This window comes from Lissotriton vulgaris, chromosome 2_1 (genome assembly GCF_964263255.1).
Source record: "Lissotriton vulgaris chromosome 2_1, aLisVul1.2, whole genome shotgun sequence".
NCBI classification, from domain to species: domain Eukaryota; kingdom Metazoa; phylum Chordata; class Amphibia; order Caudata; family Salamandridae; genus Lissotriton; species Lissotriton vulgaris.
The window spans coordinates 1449588685-1449611880 of NC_141687.1; the positions used below are offsets into that span (position 1 = coordinate 1449588685).

The 23196-nt window shown below is 42.6% G+C and overlaps 1 protein-coding gene across 1 annotated transcript in view; it reads right to left on the bottom strand.

Annotated features, from left to right (window-relative positions):
* The window catches only part of ACMSD (aminocarboxymuconate semialdehyde decarboxylase), a 729028-nt gene that overhangs the window by 335625 nt on the left and 370207 nt on the right, over positions 1-23196 (bottom strand). Inside the window, exon 5 of the mRNA XM_086957308.1 lies at positions 17006-17242. Within this exon, the coding sequence (XP_086813434.1) occupies positions 17006-17242 (237 nt within the window). The remainder of the gene's footprint in view (positions 1-17005; positions 17243-23196) is intronic.

Genomic DNA, 23196 nt, shown 5'->3' on the forward strand with positions numbered 1-23196 from the left:
CACCTCCTGCTGGAGCCAGCATTGCTTCCACAAGCAGGGAAATGCTAAATATGCTTTCATCTGTTTCCTTTCCTACATGGTAGTGTGCAAGTACACAGATGAAAACTCCACTCACAGCAAGCAGGCGCAGCTTGACAGCTCCCACATGCTGTTAGTAAAGTTAGTGTTTGCTCTCGCTTGGTGGGAGTTGTCATAGCATTCGCCAAGCAAAATCAAACAGCTATCTCCTGAGGGTGGCCACCTAGGGAGATAGCAGGAGCTGGCCCTGGATGCCTGGCGGTCCCTATAGTCATTAATGTCTCCAGGAGAGGGGCTGTTCCATTCCTTCAATTAGCACTGTCCATCCTTGGGGAGGTGGTGGTCCCTGTGGCCATATAAGGCCCAGGAGGGGAGCCGCACAGCCCCCACCCTGTTTTAATTATGTATTTAGCCCTGGGTAGGTAGTGGTCCCCAATGCCAGGGGTGTCCGCAAGAGCCCCAACATCATTATTCATTAAACCCTGGGGAGGTTGGGGTCTCTGGAGCATATTAAAACTCCAGGTGTGGGGACCGCATGTCACTCCTCCACTATTGTTATAAAACCCCAGGGAGGTGGTGATTCTCAGGGCTCAATGAGCCCAAGGAGGCTGGTCCACTCAGCCCCCCTCTGATATTTAAACAAAGCCCCAGGCAGGTGGTGGTCTCTGGGCCTAAAAAGAAACTTAGGAGGGGGTACAATGCACCTCTCCAAAATGTAAAAAAATACCCTGATGCCTCAGGATCTGGCACACCTGGGGGCTAAACTGAAAACAAGTTGGGAGACCGTACTTCTTTTTTTTTCAACTGTTGCCGTGAATCCATTGCATATTTTAAAAAAATGCTATTTGTTCCCTCTGGGACCCTAGCATCAGGCCTAGGGAGTCAGGGTTTTTACCCTGCCCCCTTTTCTTTTCCTTCCCAAGGCTGTGCATTGCATGGGGTTGCCAAGTTAATGGAGTTTTGGCTGCGTAGCCTGGCTGCAGCCCAGGTCCTGCGGCAAACCCCTGCCTTGCACTACCAAAGGCAGTGCGTGGTGTGGGGTAGGGTGCTTGTAGGGGGTCAGACACACAGCCTACTTGCCGGCCAAGCCATGCGGCCAATCCACGCTGTACTTGACTAAAGACTATGCGTGGTGTTTAGTTAGGTGCAGATAGGGAGCTGGCCGCAGGCCAAGCCCTCTGACAAACTCTTGCCATTCTGCTCGAAGAAATTCACTGATAAAAACAAAGGTTACTAGGACGTTCTAAATAGGTTCACATTTTACTCGTACAAAACCATAAAAATTCAGCAGTGATTGATATGGTTAGCTCAAGTAACTATAATTTGTGCCCTAAGGTAACTATAACTCACACCCTTGTCATGCACTGCTAAATACTCCATATATTACATCACTCATGACAATCACCTGGCAAGATCTTCTCCCGTGCTCCCACCTACTGGACACGTCTGGCCATCTTGAATTCCTCAAATAGTTGTCTATGTAGGCCGATCTTATTACTTAGCCAATGTAAAGATTTATTTTTAAGAGCTAGCCATGGTTCTCTATTACAGGCTTGGGTATTAGGTACATTTCCCAAGACCATGACATACGGGGTGGCCTCTGGTGGAAGATCTAAGTGTCTATCCACGTTTGATGAGACAGGATGGGGAGGGATCAAAGGATGCACTTCTTTGGGATACTGCTGAGCACTAGGACGTTGTGTCTGTATTTTGCCAGCGTATGTAGTATTTGAGATATTACATGTGGTTGGTAATTTGTAGGAAGAAGACGCTCTATTATCCGGTACCTTTTTGGATGCAGAATCACAGTGAGCAATGGATGGTGTGGAAGGTACTGACATATTCGATTGCCTGACCTTTGTTGTTAGGGAGTGGGGATTAGGCGATGAGCTAGGTGGAAATATGTCAGGGATGGTCTTTGGCAGTGACCCTAAGATGGAGTTTTGAGGTTTATTAATTATTAACTTTTCTATATTCTCCATTCTTACAGCTAACTGATCTAGCCTAACCCTCACGTATAGGTCAAATCTCTCGACTAATAGTTTCAGCTTATGTATATTTTGCTCTGAGTCAGTTTGTAATGTCAGGTTACTATTTATTCTTTCCTTTTGTTTCAATTGATTTTTACTTTTATCTGTGCGTTTCTTCCCCTGTGGGTTGGAATTAGATTTCTTTTTTGTAGTGGTTGTAGAATGTATTACAACTGTTGGAATATATTTTACTGGAGGTTGAATATCATTTGTACGTGGTTTTCTTTGCTTTTTCTGAGGGGGTTGTGTAGGTGAATCATTTCTGATGAGTAGGAGCTTGTCGGAGTCATACTGAATACATCCATCAGATGGAATTATGTTATTTTCCACTTGATTTATTGGGATAGGTTTTAAGAGTCTAGATGACTCCAGAGTTAACCTAGAGGATGTCCCTTCAAGTGATTCCTCCACCGACTGTACCTGTTTATCAATGGCGCCTACCGCGCCAGTTAGATAGCTTAACAGGGTCTGCAGTGTGTCATTACTTGGCCTTACGCCGCCAGGACTCAGCATTTTCCTTTTCCCTATTGTTCTAGCAATAAATTAAAAGACTAAATAAGAAGGAAGATACATTAATATTTACAATACATACAATATTTAAGAACAGATTTATATTTCCAGCACAACCAATAACACTCGTTGACGGGCACAGACGGGCTCGCCCTCGGCCCGGGCTTCGCCTGGCTAGTCCCGCTCGTGTCCCGCGATGCGGTGAGATCACATGAGTTTTTAAGCGCCACCGGGAGCGTTAGCGCACGGGGCACGGGGCTGTGCAAGGGGCTCCTGGGGGATGTAGTTTTTAGTCTCCCCCTCTCTGCGGCCGCGCCTGATGTCTAGTGGAGGTGGCGGCAGGGGGAAACAGGCAGGAGAAACAGCAGAGAAGCAGCAATCCCAAAATAATCCTGGAAAAGGGATATAATAAGTAAATGCTCGTAATGGCAGCCCGCTCCGCCGAAGATCCCACGAGTTTTTAAGGGCCACCCGGCGCGTTATGGGCGTGGCTGTGCAAGGGGCTCCTGGGGGATGTAGTTTTCAGTCTCCCCCTCTCGGCGGCCGCGCTTGATTTCTAGTGGTGGCGGAAGTCAGTTACTGTAATAAATCAACCTAACTTTGTGAAGTCACAAGTTGCCGAAAGGCAGCAAGCCCTGCTGAACAAACACTGCGAGGTAGGCTGGTGCCGATCCAATCCCTTGGAGAACAACGAACCCTGCAGATGCAGAAGCCAGCAATGACACCTGCCAGCTTGCGAAAGGGGACCTCTCAACGTGCCTCGGGCTGACGCGACAAACATCCAAGACCCCTCCAGCACGCCGAAGGAAGAGGCCACACACAGAATTCAGGTAAGAGCTTTAATTGAACAGCATACAGGCATAATGCATTTCGGCCATATGGCCTTCCTCAGACGCCGCTGCTAAGCAAGAACATAGCCACACCTCTACCTTTGAATGGTCCTGCTGTCCTTCTATTAGTGGAAGCACCATCCATCCCCAGTCATGTGCTCGCCCACCATGTGCAGCGCTGTAGGCACTGCAACTTCCAAGATGCACCATTGTCGGGCGGGTGGTGCGTGGGGAAACAGAATTGAAACCAATGTGGCTGGTATCCTGCAGAGCAAGGTGCAGTGTACCCGGTTTTATTGAGTCCTGAAGCCTCCCTGGGTCCCCACATGTGTTTTAACCTCACAGTTTGGAAGTCAGTCCGGCTGTAGGCTGATTTTAATAAATCAACCTAACATATATATATATTAGGTGAATATTTTAATCATACAAAACCAATGAAATTCCCATATATAGTTAGTTGCACTAACTATATATTTCGCGCACCCGCAATCCACTGCTGATGATGTCACATATTACATCATTCATGACATGGTCAGTGACATTACTGATGACATCACTGATGACATCTCAAATGACATCACTGATGACATCACTGATGACATCTCAAATGACATCACTGATGACATCACTGATGACATCATTCTTGTGCTAATACGATGAACCTCTTCAGACTCTAATATAACCTTAGATACACTCAGTGTATACAGACACTCACACACTGTCACTCATCCATGGAGTTACTCAAACACCTAGTCAGTCATGCAAAGAATCACTCACCTCCATTTCCTCAACTATACAGTTATACACACCTTCCTTATTCAAACATATACTAACACATATTTACTCTCTTATGCAATCCCTGATACAAGTTCACAATGATCCATACAGCCACTCACACATTCACTGGCTCTCATGCACAGTTACATAGGTTTGAGGCCCTATATATAGTTAGGAATTAGCATTTAAAAAACCTATGAAATTCACTGAAAAAAACATAGGTTTCACACCAGTTATAGTTAGGAATTAGCATTTAAAAAACCTATTAAATTCACTGAAAAAACCATAGGTTTCACAACAGTTATAGTTACCTGGAAATTTTACTGACATAAAAGCATTGAAATTCCCACGTTATAGTTTGTTGGACTCACTATAACTTGCGCGTGTAATGCACTGCTGATGACATCACATATTACATCACTCATGACATGGTCAGTGACATCACTCATGACATCACTGATGACACCATCCAGGGAATGTGTGTCTTTCTGAAAAATAAATATGTTTTATATATGTATATGTAAAGGTCGATGGAAGAATACATGTTTCATTAAGTGTCTTAATGGATGTTTTAAAAAAAAAATGATTGGTTAACTGGCTTATTAAGTGTATCATAGTGAATACATATATTAGCGAGTATTGTTTAAATATTTAAATGTTTGTATCAGTGTTTCACTTTGTGTATAAGTGGCTGCATGGGTTGGGCTGCATGGGTTGGTGAGTAGCTACATGTGTGTGTGCATATGGGTTATAAGATTTTTTTTTAGTATCTTTATAATTGTCTGTTTGATTTGGTGGGGGTGTTACTTAGCACATAGATGCATCAATGACTTACTCACTGTTTGTATGTGTTTTGAAGACAGCATATGTGCCGGACTGTATGGGTGAATGAGTGTGTATATGTATGTGTTAGTAAGTGAATGACTGTCTCACTAGTGTCTTTATCAGTAACTACATATGTTTTAATCTAGTATATGTGAGTATTGATGTATATAAGTGAGTATATGTGAGAGTGAGAGATTGAAAGAGTTCTAGGTGTTTGAGTAACTCCATGGATGAGTGACAGTGTGTGAGTGTCTGTATACACTGAGTGTATCTAAGGTTATATTAGAGTCTGAAGAGGTTCATCGTATTAGCACAAGAATGATGTCATCAGTGATGTAATCAATGATGTCAAATGAGATGTCATCAGTGATGTCATTAGAGATGTCATCAGTGATATCATCAGTGATGTCATTTGAGATGTCATCAGTGATGTCATCAGTAATGTCACTGACCATGTCATGAATGATGTAATATGTGACATCATCAGCAGTGGATTGCGGGTACGCGAAATATATAGTTAGTGCAACTAAGTATATATGGGAATTTCATTGGTTTTGTATGATTAAAATATTCACCTAACTATATATGGTCTCAAACCTATGTTTTTTTGTGAATTGCAATGGTTTTTTAATAGCAAATATCAATAGCTGTAAAATAGATACTTCATTAAAATGAATAATGTATTTTATATTTATTTAATAAAATTTTTTTATGTTTAAATGTTTTTTTTTTTAATTTTTGCCCCGGTGCGCTCCCGTTACGCGCACCGGGCAGTGCACCGGTAAGCGCAACTCTGTTTAGCACCCCAGTGCGCGTAACGGTGAGCGCCCCATCACCGCAATTGCCGCGAACGAAAACAACATCGTGACGCGCCGCGTAAGCGTGACGTATCACGTAACCATGTGATGCGTTCTTTCGGCGCGCTGCGTAAACGCACCCGGAAGCGCTCTGTGGCGCGACCCAGAGCGCGAAACGTAAGCACGCGGAGCGCGTAATGTAAGCGCGCCAGAGCGCGTAACGTAAGCGTGCCGGAGCGCGTAACGTAAGCGCGTCGGGACATGTGACCTGAAAATAACACTTTTCATTGGTTCTCAACTTTTTTTCTCCAAATGATGAAAGCCCCCTCCTTTTTTCCTCATTCTTACTTTCTTCTTTGAGAGAGCAAAAGCTATTTGTGAGCAGAGAAATGGCTTCAGTAGTAGCTGCAGCCGGTGCACCCCCACCACCACCACCACCACCCAGAAAGGAAGGTCACCACCCCAGATCCTTCCAGGAGTTGAAGAAGAGGAGGAAAAAGATAATGAGGAGGAACAGCCTAGGAGATTCTTGCGGGAAGAACCTAGGGAAAGGCATGTGAAAGTGCATTTTATATGGGAGTAATTCTCCATCCCTGCTGGGCAAAAAAAAGTGAATGCCCCACATGTCACCTGTTTGATTTGCAACAAAGTCCTCTCCAGGGGCAACCCAAAGAAAAAGTATTCCTTTGGGAATTATACAATCATCTGCCACATGGAGAGGTGGCATCCTAACAATTTGGCACAGGCTGAGGTACGGGACATGCTTCAGAAGAACAGAGATACTCAGGCCAGCATCTCCACAGGTGAAATTTCGGTTGCAGCACCAGAGGGGCGCGAAATGATGCCAAACATACAAATTAAATTTGGATGGATTAAAGATGGTCTGCATTTATTGTGGAAAGACCATCTGCTACGGGCAACTAAGTATTTCCCTCATTAATGATGCTGTAGACAACCACCACTGCAGCAAGAAAAGAAAGCAGTAGCTTTTTTTTTTGCTCCTGTTGAGCCACTGTTAATTCCCAGTTTTTTGTTTCTTCCCTAAAAAAATATAAAATAGTTCATAAAAACCAAAAAAAACAAAAAATGTTCAGAAAAATAAAAAAAATATAAAACAACAAAAATAAAAAAAAAGTTCTTTTCAGAACTACCTTCCAATAATAAAAATTTGCTATCATTTTTTAAACTCTTACATACTTTTTTTCACTTTCGTGCGCTTCCCGGTGCGCGCACCGGTAAGCGCACCGGGCGCTCCCCCCGCAAAAAGCGATTTTTTTTTCTTTGGTCCCGCGGGGCCCTTTTATTGCCCCCACATCAAACCTAGGGGGTCAGGGGGGGTCTACTCTGCCCCCTTATGGTCATTTCCCCCTTTGTTTTTGCCACCTCTTGTGTCTCGATCCTACCGAGACACAAGATGGCGGCCGCTCCGGACTGTTTCGAATGTTTACAGACACCCGTGAGCCAATCAGCTTTCCGCGCGCAAGTCGCGTGTCGCGCCCGGTGCGCTACCCGGTGCGCGTAACGGGGCGCGCTTACAGATATATATATTTTTTGAACCTAAATTACTCAAAATCCACTGGAGCACATATCTTGAGACATAGCAAAGGCACATCGGGCTAGCAGTCCCTACAATTTTGCCAAGTTTTGGTGAAAATCCATTCAGCCGTACGAGCTAAAAGTGAGGTCGACCGCCCTATGGAAATTAACATGGGGAAAACACGTTTTGGGACCCCCCTTTTATCTCGGCCCCCGCTTGACAAATCCCCCCCAAACTTTGAGGGAAGGACCGGGGCGCCGCGAGACCATTTTGAGGAAATTTTCAGGCTGATTCATCAACCGACGCAAAAGTTATTCCAAATAGAATTTTGAGATTTAACATTGAAAAAAATCCTAACTATAACTACCTACTGGCGACCGCCAGTAGGTAATATATATATATATATATATATATATATATATATATATATATATATATATATATATATATATATATATATATATATATATATACACACATATATATATATATATATATAAAACTTAAAAAAATTAAAGATTATATATATGTGTATATATATATATTTATAAAAAACTTTAAAATTCAAGATTGAAATCTCACACAACATAGTGCAGCAAGACCCCTTGCTGTGTTGTGTGGCAGGGAGAGGGCAGGAATGCACCTCATTTAACATGATATGGTGCATTGCATCCTCTTCTTGCCCTGGCACACTATGTGCTGCCTAGAGCCAACTCAGGCACTCTTGCACTTTGGTGCAATGGTGCCTACGTTACAGGCAGGATTGTTTTATGCAAGCAGTGACACTTTCCTGCATAAACACAATCCTTTGAGGTTTATTTTCTCTTTCTATGTATGCTGCAGAATGCAGAATGCAGCACCTGGAGAAACAGGAAAAATTGAGGAGAAATATTTACGCCTCCCCTTGGAAGGCATTGCATTTTGACACATTCCCAGGTTCACCACTCGGTAAATCTGGGAATGTGCCAAATCCATGAGTGGTTGCAATGTAGTGACTTACACTGTCTTGTATTACTCCAGATTTACCAAGCCCCACAGGGTCATGCAAGATGGCCATGCATGGCTTGTTACATATCATTCTAATGTTTTGCATCGCCCTTGCACTACCTTGCATGGTGTTAGACCTGGCATCATTGGCGTGAGTCTCCCTTCCATTTTGACGGATTGCCTCCTCTGTTTTGATATGTTTTTGCTGGTTATATGCTTTGGGCACTGTGCAACTGCTATTCAGTGCCACAGTGCAAGTGCTCCCTATGTTAAATTGATGTACTAATTGGTGTTTCCATGATTGGGTTATTTGATTTACCTGTCAGCCCCTAGCACAGTGCACCATGTGTGCCCAGGGCTTGTAAATCAATTACTGCTGATGGGCTTGCAGCACTGGTTGTGCCACATACAGAAGCAGCTTGTAAAGTGTGTCTCAGACCTGCCATTGCAAGGCCTGTGTGCAGTCTGTGACTGCCATGTTGACCTGGCCAAGTGCACCACTTGCCAGTCCCTAACCCTTCCCTGTGCTTCATATTAGACACCCTTATGGTCGGCCCAAGGGCAGGGTGCATTGTAAGTATAAGGTAGGACATGCTCTGAGGTGTGTAGCATGTCCTAATAGTGAATTACAGCCATTTTCGCTTTCACTATTGAAGGCTATCTGTTCTCCATAGGCTAGAACGGGCAGTTAGATTATTACATTCTTATGTCACCGGAGAAGCGTGTTGCAGAGCCTGTCGCGGCTCCAAAGTACAGAGTCGTCACAAGGCTGCCAGGGCATCTACGCATCGTCATCGCATCGCCGCATCAAGGGATCCATCTTCTAGCATCGCAATCGGATCATCATATCGCATCAAGGCGCCATCTGGCGCATTGCAACGGGCCCACAGGCAGAGAATCTACGCATCACCTCCACACCGGTAAGGATCACAATGCATCCCTTAGTCTGCGCAAGCATTAAGGCATGACGCATCATTTCCCCCGGATCACGTAACCAACGCATCTCCCCTATTGCGAGCCTTTTGTTTACTTTGCGTTACGCATCCAAGTACTTTGTTGAGAACTTTGTCGCATTTACCGTCAACTTGAACTAAGCAACTTTTTATCATTTTTGAGCAATCTTAAGTGTAGTATTGTGGATTTTTGTTGTTTGTGGTCTTGTGTTAAGTCTATATAAAGGATACTTATTTTTTTATAAAACCTGTGTTGTGTCCTGTAGTGTTTTCACTGTATTACTGTGTATATTCACAAATGCTTAACACACTGCCTTTGAGATAAGCCTGTCTGCTCGTGCCAAGCTACCGAGGGGGTGAGCATGGGTTATTAAGGATTGTAATCCCCTTATCCTGACTTAGAAGTAAGGGTCCCTATTTGGACACAGGTGAATACCATTTCCAACTAGAGACCCCCGGATCTAACACATGGCAAAAGGGCGACACAAAAAGTTGATAAATATGCCCCCGAGAGTCTTATCTATTTATGAACACTGAGGATTAATATTGCACTTTTACCTTGAATCAAGTTTATCAGAGGCAGAAGGATTGAAATGAAAAAAGCAATGAATGTGACTTATTTTGTTTCTCCTTCTCTAAATAGGAAAAGTGAAGTACTTGGTATGTGTGGTAATTCAATTAATTTTGGTTTCTGACTGAAAATAGGCTATTAAGCTGCATGGATTTTACTACAACCTAAGAAGCTCAAGATTAATAATGTCTTATACATTAAATATATTTGTGGCCCAACAAATAGCAGTGTTACTTTTTGGGAAAACAACACCTGATTGAATTATTGCCTTCCTGTAGACATGTGGGTGTGAGGAGACTGTAACTGGGGTTTAAGATAGAAATTCGAAGTTTAGCTATAGTTTAAACAAGATACACATTTTCTTCAAATGTATTATTCACAAACAGCTTTATAAAATTCTTGGACTCTAGGTAATCCAGCTTTTTTTTTGGCTGTTACGGCCCCCTCAATCAAGAATTGACTGTACTTTTGTAAGTAAAAATCTAATAGGTAACCTATGGGGGTGGGGGGGATTCTAGAGGGCACTTATGTAGATTGCTGCACTGCAAAAAATGCATGTTCAGCTGGAAAAGATAAATAGTAATTTATCCCCATCAAAACAAACCTCAGGTGCCTAAAAGGGGACTAACGTGGGGAAAAACAACCAACAACAGGAGGTCACACCAGCTTAGAGCTTAGTGAACGATAACCCTGCATAGCTCCAGAAAAAGGTAGGCCAGCCCTCGATACCTGTGCTAGTCACAGACCCCAGCCTGTGCAATTGCCAAGCAGGGATAGTGAAAGCCCGCAAGATATCCAATGCAGGAGACTAGCAAGGCGTACAGTTCAGTCAGCCATACAGCAGAAGGAGGAAGAACTGTGAAGCCCGCAGCACCTTGTGACCAGCTGCTGTAGAAGGCCTCTCAATATGAGGTGGGCATGGGTCAAGTATTTGTTGCTCTCACTGCCCAGGGGGAACCCCGGGGTGAACACAGAAGAAGTGCACAGTGATTGCACACAGCATGGTGGTCCCTCTGGACATTGAGAGCCTTCTGGGACCAACAGTGCCGGATTATGTGGCCTAGGGCATGGGCTTAATGGGAGCCAAACTCGAGTGAAACTGGTCAGGTGAGCGGTTAGGATTAGTGCCATGCGGTGTGAACCTAAAAGGTTGGAAAAGGACAGCATGGCAAACAAACATGGACTATGAAATAAGCACACCTGGACAGCTTCACAAATGTGAACGCAAATAGATCAGATGAATTAGCAACAACATGCTACACAGATGAGTGGCGGAAGTCGTTAAACTCCAACATTTCTTCGGAGTTTTATATAGCGTGAACTTGAACCGAAGGTATCAGGTATCAGAGTGCTTTACATGAGCACCAGTTACATTAGAGAAGGGCACATTCATTTTGTTAGGCATGGGAGTTAAGTGATTTGCCCAGAATCACAGGATGTTTAGCGTCATTGCTGAGAATCAAACCTGGCTCCCCAGTTTGAGATCGACTGCCCCTGCCGTTAGACCACATGCTTGGCCCGCCTGGATCAGCTGTATGAGTAAAGAAAATGCAAAACAGCCAAAGATCCATTTTGAAGCTAAGAACAATACAAGATCGTAAGATGGCGAGCTACCTCATACAGTTGGAGCTCACAATAGACCAAGCAGCAGAGGTGTGGACACAATATATTAATATACTTGTCCTCAAAAGAAAAGGGAGGATGACATCCATTGATGCCAAGATGGACTCCCTCACATGCCAGCTTGATTATATGAAGGAGAAATTGAGCAAGCAGAATAGAACATGACTGCGAGGGGGATATCTGAGGTGGAAGATGACATTGGGGAACTCATCAAAGTGCAGAAGACAGCGGCAGTCAAGTTGGATGGAATCAAATGGAAAAAATTAGGACCTGGAAGCGAGGTCAAGAAGAAACATTCTCTGGATATTTGGTCTGCTGGAGTCAGCAGCAATTGGCAAAAAGGAAGACTATGTTAAGAACTTGACATTTAAGATCTTTGGCTGGGAGACACTTTCGCAGTCTTAACAGTACAGACTGTGCACCGTACACTGGCCCTGTGGCCACTGCTTTGTGCACCATTAAGACTATCATTGCCAACACTACTGATTTATGAAGATGGCAACAAAATTCTAAGCCTGGTGAGTGGGAATGATGAAATCAACTTCAGCAGCTCAAAGTTAGCCTTCTACCATGACTTCACACACCTGTTCCTTGATTCATTGAGAAAGTTACTTTCAGTGAAAAAGAAACTCCAAACACTGTGCATCAAATACTGCATCCTGTACCCAGTTAAACTGAAGTTCCACATGACTGGTCAATTCCATATCACTATATCACCTCAGACCCCCAAGCGACTGGCATCGTAACAAATAGTTACACAAAGACCACAGCACAAATAGAGGTGAAAATGTGCCGCAAAGTCAAACACTCAAGTGATGGGAAATAATGGCAAAATAAGGAAGAAAAGAATCATGACTAAAGGCTGCACTTGTCACTACAGAGTACAGACACTAACCCAACTTGTGATACAGCATAGCAATACAGACACTGAACATACAACATCAATCACCATAGTGAAGGACTATGAAACCGCTAGAGCTGGCTACACATACTGGGAGAACACATGTTGACTCTCTCAAGTTTGATATGGAGATCTGGTTTTCCAGAAAATGACATACAATGGGCCTCATTTAGAGTTAGGCAGATGTGTTACTCCATCACAAACTTGCTGAAAATCCGGTCTGCTGTGTCACAAGTGCATTATATCCAATGGCACTTGTAATACAACAATTGGGATATCCGTTACATTTGTGATAGAGTAACACGTACGCCGAACACTAAATCAGGCCCAAAGTCCTGGTCATATATCCTCAATGGAAATACAAGTGTACAGGGGTGCGAGAAGTCCTTAGTTGAAGGGGGTTGAGGAACGGGATGTTAAGGTAGATTGAGTAACTGTATAAGCAACCAGTTGCAAATATAAAAAACAATTGTCAAAAATCCACACCACAAACACAGAAAGCACAGAAAGAGGTACGAGGTAGGTGTGCCCTTTTTCACAGATCCTTTTAGCATATGCTACGAAAACATCACTATCAACATGGCATAATATTTGGCTCCGGCAGAATACTACTATCACTATATGCAGACAATATACTCCTGCTAGTTAAAATCCTGAAAAACAGCCTCATTCCCATGATTAGGGAAATGATACAATGATTTGAAGTTAGCCCAGTCTAGCTATTAATTGGACTAAATCAATTTTGATGCAGCTGACCAGAGCCCACCTGCACCCAGCACTAGACTACCCCATAAGGTGGACCCAAACCCCATAAGATATTTGGGTATCTATCATCACAAAGACATGAAGACATCAAGAAAAATCATACAAGAGAACTAAGATAAATGTCTGAGCGAGATAACAGGGCAAACTAACAAATGTAGCAGGGTAACCAGTTGAACGGCAGGCAGAGTAGCTTTCATGAATATAGTTGAACTAAAGAAAATACTGTACTTATTCCAAAATATTCCAATACCACAGAATCGGGCGGTCTTTGAACAACTAAAATCATTGATGATGAAATTGGCCTGGACAGTCAAACAGCCCGGAAGTAGCTGGCATATGCTCCACTCTTCCAACTATCTTAAGACGCTGGGGAGCTCAATTCCCACAGCTACAAAATATATTACTTTATTTTCCCAGTCTGGCAAGGAGTTCTATTGGACTACAAGCACTATGGTGCAGTGTAAGAGCTATTCAGTAATTTACTGGCAGAACCACACAAGTGGAAATTATTAACTATTTTCCTAACAAACCCTTTCACAAAGAAACATTTCACATAGTTGGATTGTCAGCAAACCAAGGACATTTTATCAATTGTGAATATAGACTAATACATTATAAATTCTTAAACTGGGTTTACTGTACACCTGTTAAATGGTTTATTCACTACCTCGGAATGTACACGATGCACCAGACATAATCAAGGGGTTCCTATACCTACCATGGAATGTCCAGGAGTCTGTGATTTTTGGCAACATGTGATGGAAACCTTCCTACTGGGAAGAAAAAGAGTTGTCATGCAGTGGGGTGAGGTGCAGCCCCTAAGGTGTCTGAATGGATATGGACTTTGTACAGTGTAATACCCAAGCAGAAGTCTATACAAGCCTGCTGCTAAGTGAGTAAAGGCCCAAAGGCATTTGAGAACCCTTTTGGCAGTACTAAGCAACACTAGGAGGGAACTGCCCCAACATGAAGTGTAGAGGGGGAAGATTCCTGTCTACATGATGTCATGTGGGAACCAAGGGTAATGAAGAGTTGTTGGTGGGATGTGTTTGAAGTTGCCTGGAAGTTGTACTGTCATTGTTTAAGGGAATTGCAGAAATGTATTACCTATGCCATGCTTGCCAAAAATAAAAATAAAGTAATAAAAGAAGATAACATTTAAGCTACTGAGCTCAGAAGTTGAAGTTATTCTAATTTCTGACTATGCAACCAATTGTGATTTAATGACCATGCAACCAATTGTGATTTAATGCCATCATAGGAAAGGGCAATAGCTGGAACTGCAATTCCTATTTGTTGGAAGATGTCCAAATTATTTTCCAGGTCACATTTATTCCCAGGTATTTTTAAATTTGAAATGTATTGCAGATCTATATGCAATTCTTGAGACACATTCAAGGCATCCACTACTTCCTTTACAAAAGGTATACCGAGACAAAAAGCAAAAACTGAAGAAGACTTTGAAAGGGACTCAGGCATATCATGATTTTTTAATGTTTCAGATACAATCTGTGACACAATCTATTCTACCTCTTGAGTGACTTATGCTATGCAATTCAAACTCATTTTATCTATAGAATAGGCTACTCTACAATTCCCGAGTAATCCAGATTGGAAATAAGTTCTTTAATATTGGTATTGTTCCTTTTGTATGAAGACATACTATCCATATGATTTTGAGAATCCTAGGGTTAATCAATTGTGGTTCACAAGTATGGAACAAAGTCAATGATATTATGCACACAAATGTCTCTTCTCATTCCCAAAATATTTTTGTAGGGTGTTTCCTGTAGGGCTGTGTAGTGTTTCTAAAAAAAGTACAGTGGCTGATCAATGAATAGCAGTTGACATCCAACAGAAACCTACCAACCAGAAATATACCAATGATAATTTTTTTAAGCTTGGTACAACAGCCTGTTTTACAATTATAACACTGAGAGAATGAGTTGTTCTTGAAAGTTAAATAATAGACATGCTTCGTTATAGTCACCTTGAATATTTTTTGTATTTTCATTTTGTGGTATAGATGCTTTACTTCACTTCTGAATATTGTGTTATTACAAGTTATTACATGATACTTCACTGTGTACTTAATAATTCCTGTATGACCAAGACACATTCATCCAATTCCCCTTACTTCCTTATTTTTTCTGTTTACATACAAAATTGGAGCCTGCATTTTTAGATATCCTGTTTTTCTATTGCCTGTTCCAATATACATTTATAGAGCATTATTGCTGCATAATAATTATTGTTTGAAGCATATCCTTAGCTATAGAATACTATATAGGTTTATGATAATCTGGTTATACTAACATTTATATGCAATAAAGTTTTTAAAAAAAATAAAAAATGAAAGAAAGGAAGAATCAAGAAAGTCAAGGGAAAGAGAAAAAAGGAAGCAAATGAAATAAAGAAAGAGCAAAGCAGTGCTAGTACTGTCATACTACTAATGTTTCAAAATAAAATGTACTGCAAGAGAATAGATGACACCAAATGTAAATGTGCCCATTGACAAGAACTGGGAAGCTCAAAGGCCCTAGATACAAAACCCAGCAGTGCTAGGACATCTTTTCATCCTTCTGAAGCTAATAAAATGAGTACCACTTCAAAGTATAAATACAGCAGTTTCACAGTGCTAGGAAACTGTGGTAGAAAACATGATCTGAAAAAACAATATGGTGGGGGAGGGCCTAAGGGAGTATAAAGACCAGACAGAGACACATTCCCTAACTGAATGCAGAAAAACACAAAAGTGTCAAAGGGTCTAGAAAGTCTATGTGTGGTTCATTAAACTAACAAAGATCAGTGTCAACTCATCTAACAGTTGTAGAAAAGCATTGATGGATATCTGTGATCCCTAACAGGATACCCATCAGTCACACTACCGGTTAATATGGAAGGTCAGATGGTATAACCTCTTGAGAACCTAGTAGTGGCCAAAGGTGGTAGAGTGTGACACACATAACTTCTGCGAATAAAGAACACATCTAGGAAATCAGGTGATCTTTTTTCATGTTGCAGCTATGTTAAAATTTTGTCACTTTTTAAACCTTTCACAACACCTTTTGCCGTAGCATTCTGTTATATCCCAGTCCTGATGAAAGCAATGGACTCTACAGTCCCTTGTAAATTGCTGAAACATGTCGACCACTTTTTCATCTAGGTAGAAATTTGTTAACCTCATGCGCACTAGCGGAATTCCGCTCGTACGCTGAGATTTTTAAAAGCACATGTTACGTGACGAGCTGGGCTCGTCATCAGCGTGCGAGGAGGCTACGCCATGACGAGCCCAGCTCGTCATCAGCGTGGAAGGGGTTAAATCTACTTATGCTGCTCTTTTAATATTGGTGGAGCGAGCATAGAACAGAATAAAGTTAGTCTTATTTCTGCTCCCTCACCCAATTTTACTTCTCACTCACTAATCACACTTTTTCACTTTAGCACTGCAAATCAGTCACCCTCATTTTCTATTGATGGGTAGTTTGTGACACTCTACCACCTTTGGCCACTACTAGGTTCTCAAGAGGTTATACCATCTGACCTTCCATCTTAACCGGTAGTGCACCTATTTTGTGGTTAACAGGAATCCCAAATGATGAAGGGCGGTTCCGAGTGGTGACTGATGGGTATCCTGTTAGGGATCACAGATATCCATCAATGCTTTTCTACAACTGTTAGATGAGTTGACACTGATCTTTGTTAGTTTAATGAACCACACATAGACTTTCTAGACCCTTTGACACTTTTGTGTTTTTCTGCAGAATGCATGATCTGACAAACTGAACTATAATTACCAAATCAACGCATCACGTTTAGCATTGATCATTGTATTTCACATAATTGAATCACATTTTGTAGATAAAGAACACACTTCTTACAGCAAAAACCGGATACAGTTCTGGTGAGCTCAGATCCCAGCTGTTGACATGGGACCCTATCTGGACTCCTGGGAAGCCCAACTCTTGCACACATCGATGCATTTCTAGCACTGCAAGGTCTGGTGCCTGCATGGGCAATGTGCCAAGACCTATGAAGCGTTTGGGGTACTTCCGCACAGTAGCTGCCAGGTCATCATTTAGTAACTGGCACAGGTCCAGGGTGTCCTTAGGCTTGGCCTGATAAGAAAAGAATAATACACATTTTAAAATCAGAATTATTTCACTCTAATGCTCCTCTATCTAAATACAACCAGTAAAGAAAGTGATATGAGCAATGATCAAATACTCTGGATCAGTATTGAAGTTGAAATATCGCTCTTTTTAAATTTCAGATCACTGAGCCTGAAACTTTGTTTTTTACATCTGTGCATTTAGATTACACAAAACCGTACCAAAGAGATATGAAACATGCAGGTACCAAAGCCAATAAGATCTGCACTCCAATAGGAGCTGATCCAGGGATTTCTTAAGTGGGAATATTCTTTCACTTTCCAAGAGAAGATGCAGTCTTAAAAAACCACAAGTATTCCACACTTAACATGGACATTTATTTAGTTCTAGGTGGGCCTTAAAGCCTTATTTGGGACTGTTTTTCCAGGGAAAAGGCTATGTTATAATGAGAAGTGTGAACTCCACCAGCAGAATTTCCTCCACTATATTTTGAAAGAAATAAAAAACTAGCGCCTCCTCATCCAGATTTACCACTTTCAATACAGATCAGAGAATTTTTCCATTGCCACGATGGATCTATGAAAATGTTTGGATGAGAGAGGGTGGCCCTCTGCTTTTATGAATCTGTTTCTACAGAAATATTCTTCCCCAGGTCAAGCTGGAATATCTGCTCACCCCTGATCCCACTCCCAGACTACTGGCCGTCAATTACAGACAGTCCGTCCTGCTAAATGGAGGAGGGACAAGGTGCCATTAGGTAGACCAGGGGTGCTCTCAGTACTGCTAGATCTGTCAGAACAAAGGATTCCAATAGAATTGCTACAAAGCAAAAGTTCTTGAATGTCGCCTATTTTCTGCATGCACATTTAAACTGGGCCTATTCTGTATTTGATCCTAAGAAAAGGAAATTGATTTACAATACCCATAGAATCAGCATATCTGACAATAAAATTCTCTGGTTGCGAAAAATGCTCAAAATTAAAGGTCACATTTATTGTTCTGAACATTTTAATGGTACACACATCTCTAATGAAAAGTACTTTTAGCGGGGATACTATTAGTGTTGTTGATAATTAAGCTCTCTAGATTTCAAATTATTATTATTCAATGAAAACCACATAATGATAATGCAGCATGGAAAAACAACATTGGAGGAGATACTAAGAAAAAGCAGGATGCTGTGATATTTAAAATAACTAACTCAGACAAACGAAGTGTTCGAAAATGTGTCAAAATTTAAAAGCTCCGTACTTTATTGAACCAAGTTCCAAATTAGAAATACCTTTCGGTAACAATGTTAGTGTGAATTATTATGCAGGTTGTTGCCAACAGAATATTGCTGTTGTAATCTGTCATGAGCTGTCCTTTCTCACACAATGTCACCATTAACACGGTTACCTACATGAGTGCCGTCGTAAGAACTTGAGGGGCATATTCACAAGGACTTAACTCCGATTTTACTTCACCTTAACACAGCAAAAGTGGAGATAGATTTAACACCCCATTCCTAAGCTGGTGCAAACAGCAGACATGGTCAGCATTCCCGCGATAACAGACCCAAAACCTAACACCACGGCGGACACCACCAATTAATGCTAATAAGATGCAGAGTAGGCGTTCCCGTGCAGAAACACACGAAAAAAAAGCAACACCACTTTCACAAAGAACTGACAGATCCGCAAAGCGAACCAAAAAACACGCGATAAGCCAAATTAGCCGCAGGTATTTAACACCTGCCTCAAGCAGGTGTAAAGACGGACGACTAGCTGCTGTAGGCAACGGAGCTCCGCACACAGCCACATCTGAAGAACGAACAACGCCATGGAGCTACTCATGATGCAGCTCAGAGCCCCAACAGGGCGACAACACCCACCGTCACCACCCCCAGGACCGCCACCACCCCCTGGACCCGAACCCGCCCCCCCCGGACCACCACAGTGGAAGCACAGAGTAAGGCAGCGCACCAACCGAAAACACAACACTTTCACAGACCTAACACCCGAGGAAGTCATTGCCCACTACAGGCTCAAAAGGACAACCATTCACCGCATCATGACCCACATTTCCCAAAGGCTGATGGTCCCAACACAGCGGAGAACCAACATCCCTCCGCAGACAAAGCTGCTGGCTGTACTGCACCTGTTGGCCTCTGGTACCTTCCAACCAACAACTGCCAGAGTTGGAGGGGTCTCACAGCCAGCCCTATCAAAGTTCATCACACCTGTACTGCATGCCATCCTCAGCTTCATACCCCAGTACCTTCACTTCCCCAACACTACGCAGGAACAGCTGGAGACAAACCAAAGCTTCTATGCCATAGCCAGATTCCCGGCCGTGTTGGGGGCAATCGACTGCACACATGTCCCACTTGTGCCCTCTGCCGATACTGTACACCACTACCGCAACAGAAAGCACACGCATTCCATCAATGTGCAGGTAATAGTGGACCACTGGGGACTCTTCACCAATATCGTTGCCAACTATCCAGGCAGTGTGCATGATTCCTTCATCTTCCGACAGTCCTTCATCAACCAGAGCTTCCAGGATGGCACACATGGGACGGGACTGCTCGTCGGTAAGTACTAAGTCAACACATCACACATCCCAATGCCTCCAAAGCACAATGCACAACTGTGGGGATGCACACATGACCGAACCACATTCAACATGTCAAACTACACGAACACCTACCTTAAACAACCACAACACTCCATGGTCATCCTTGCCAACCCCTGCACCCTATACAGACTAGTGGTGTAGTTGCCTGCATCAGCTTCTCCCTGTGGGCTGGCTTACACTCACCCCACACACAGCCAGCATAGGCGTCACTGGATTGGTGGACCTGCACTCACATTCTGCCGTATCAAGTATTGACTCTTTTTTCCCTGCACTGTCACAGGTGATCAAGGATATGCACTCTGCCCTTGGATGATGACACCCCTCCGAGATACGAACACACCCGCCCAGAGGCAGTACAATGATGCCCACATACGTACCAGGGGCATAGTTTAATGCACATTTGCCGTGTTGAAGTCACGTTTCAGGTGCCTGGACGGCACAGGTGGGAAGCTCCTGTACAGCCCAGACATTGTGTGCAAACTGATCGTTGCATGTTGTGTGTTGCACAACATCTGTGTTCTCACCAGGGCACCATGGATCCCAGTTCCAGAGTTACCGGCTGATGATGGTGGTGATGGGGCAGGTGGCTCACATCCTACTGCAGCAGGGGCAGAAATGGCCCATAGGAATACCATCATTGACACTTACTTCTCATGAGCAGGTCACATTGTGACCATCCATGGCAATCATGCGACAGTAGACAATGTCCAAATACACTACATGTGTGAATAAACATTTTTGCAGGTCTTAGCTTGTACTTGTTCATTTTGATGTTACGTTTCCTTGTGTTCCAGATGTGATTTCGCAGGTTGTGCACATTTGCTGAACCAGTTGTGTCCTGTGTTCAAATGTGGTGGGGAAGCTGTTTGACCCGGGATGTTGTCACTGCCGAAGTCTGCTGTTGATGATTTTTGTTCAGTGGCATTTTCCATGTGCTGTTCTTGTACTATTTTCCCGCATTGCACGTGAGGATTGCTGCCCTTGCGCTGGTTGTCACTGTTTACTTATCGCTCTTTTGACCATCGCAGGTTTTGTTGCGTTGGGGTTTGTGTTTTTATCTCTGGCGAGGTGGTTGTTTCGTGGACATTGTCCGAGGTGTCGGCAAACTATCTCATGCTACCGCCTTGTTGTGAATTACACGTTGACACTGGGTTATTTTCCCGCAATAGGCTGCGATGTTGAAAGTTGCGTTACGCTACTCTTGCAGTAGTTATCACACGTTCTTGTGAATATACCCCCTTTTTCCTTGCATTTGGACAGACTGTTTGTATTGATCGTTTTTAGGTCTTGTCTACAGGAAGTTTATCTGCCTATTGTCCAAGACCTGTTGTGAACAATGCAAAAGATTTGAATGAATTGGTTTCTTGTCTCTCTTTCACTGATTCGATGACTTTCCTCCCTGCTCTTGTTTTTGTTTCATACAAGCAGCATTTTGGGCTCACCAAATTTTATTTTGGATGGCATATATACGTTTACTGCTGACATTAGATGTGCATTCCAGTACATATGAGGGACTATTTTTTCTCTCTCTCTCTCTCTCTCTCTGTCCTTTCTCTACCCACTGCTACCCCTCCCCTACTACAACCATTTTTAAATAGAGGAAAAAAATAGGTAAACGACCTGAAATTTTCCATTCTATTATGCATATGGTAAATTTTTCTCCTCAAACCTAGCCCAATAAAAAAACATAATAATGTATACGTTACAATTGCATGTGTCTTCAATAGGATTAACAAAAAGCAATTCTGAACAAGTGCATAATGTAAACACTGAAGGTAAACGAATGTGAAAGGTCACAAACTCACTAAAGAAATGTAGTTTAACATATGCTTCTAATGTATTTGCAGTATTGTTGCACCACGTATACACCTGAGGTAGTAAGGTCATTACAGTTCTATGTTTTGGGACCACGCCTTTGGATTGCCTTGCATTTGGAGTCAGAGTTTGAAGTCTAGTCTGCTTTGCTCCCGGAAAAGCCTAGACATCTCCCAGTTTCTCAATTGCCTCAGTACTCATGCTCTTGCTTCCTTCACTAAGTATCAGTATCAGAGGAACTCTAGTTCCTTCTGTTGGGCATCGAAAGACATTTTAGTTTGTGGTGTGCACCACGCAAATAAATGAAACAAAAACTTTATAGACATTTGCAATATATACAATTATAGATGGGTAGCAGTGAATTAGATGGATGTTTTTTTACCAAGGGGTCCTGAGCGACATTAACTAGACAGCAAGAGTGAAGCTCTAGTTGTTTATGCTGTCACTTAGAACCCTGATCTGAGAAATATCCTCATAATTCACATTTTTACCCATCTTAATTGTATTTGATTTATTGCCCCATAAAATCATCTGCTTCTGCTTTCAACTGCTACAGCAAATTACTGTATGCACAAAATTCAGTCTAAGAGCTCATGGAAGTTGCATTGTAATTCTTAAAAGAACTGTGAACCGGAAGTTGTTACCCGGCTGCAGCCCGATCGCTTCGTCGCCCGCTGATTCATTCAGACCAAGGGTTGGTCCAACTAAGGCATCTCCCTCAGACCCCCTCCGGGGCACGCAGCCTCCCGGCCTTTCCACACACCCCCCGAGGACACCTGATGTCCTGCCGCACGTCCCCTGGATCATTCATTGCCGGATCTGTTTTCCCGACCCCTCTTCCCAAGTGTTGCTGCTCCAGCACTGTTTTTCTGAAATACTACGCGGTCCTGATGAAGTTCCTGAATTACAAGGACCGAAACGTCATCGACCCCTCAGCTCATTAAATAAGGCATCCCCCAGTTTGGCTCATTTGAATCACCATTGCTACAAAGAATACTTACCTGTGCATTGTAACTGAATTTGAGCCATATTAACCTTCCGATTCACTGTATATATTGAACACATTTCACACTGCGCCGTTCACGCTGAACACAATTGTCACTTGCGTCGCCATCCATGTGTCACTTGCATATACCCAGCAACAAGTCCAATTCGGGTTGTTTTGTTATTTATTCATGTACAGTGCTGATACAACTGTGTTTTCTACCGTTATTATAATTTTGTTCCCTAATATACGATGCCATGTGCACTTTCTATAACAATTTGAGTCTCCTTATTTCTGTTCTCACAATGCTTTCTGCATGCATGTTTAACTGTCTATACAATAATACCAGTTGGGATATTGTTTTTTTAGCTTGATTACCTACCCTGATCCCAAAGTGGTCTATGGGTCATACTCCTGTAGTTAGTTACAAGCCCAATTTAGATGGGCAGACATGTAGTCATTTTTGACTGTTACTTACCGGCAGTTAAAACCTGGCGGAAAAAAAACTGTGAAAACATTATAATGCTCCCACTGCAATGAG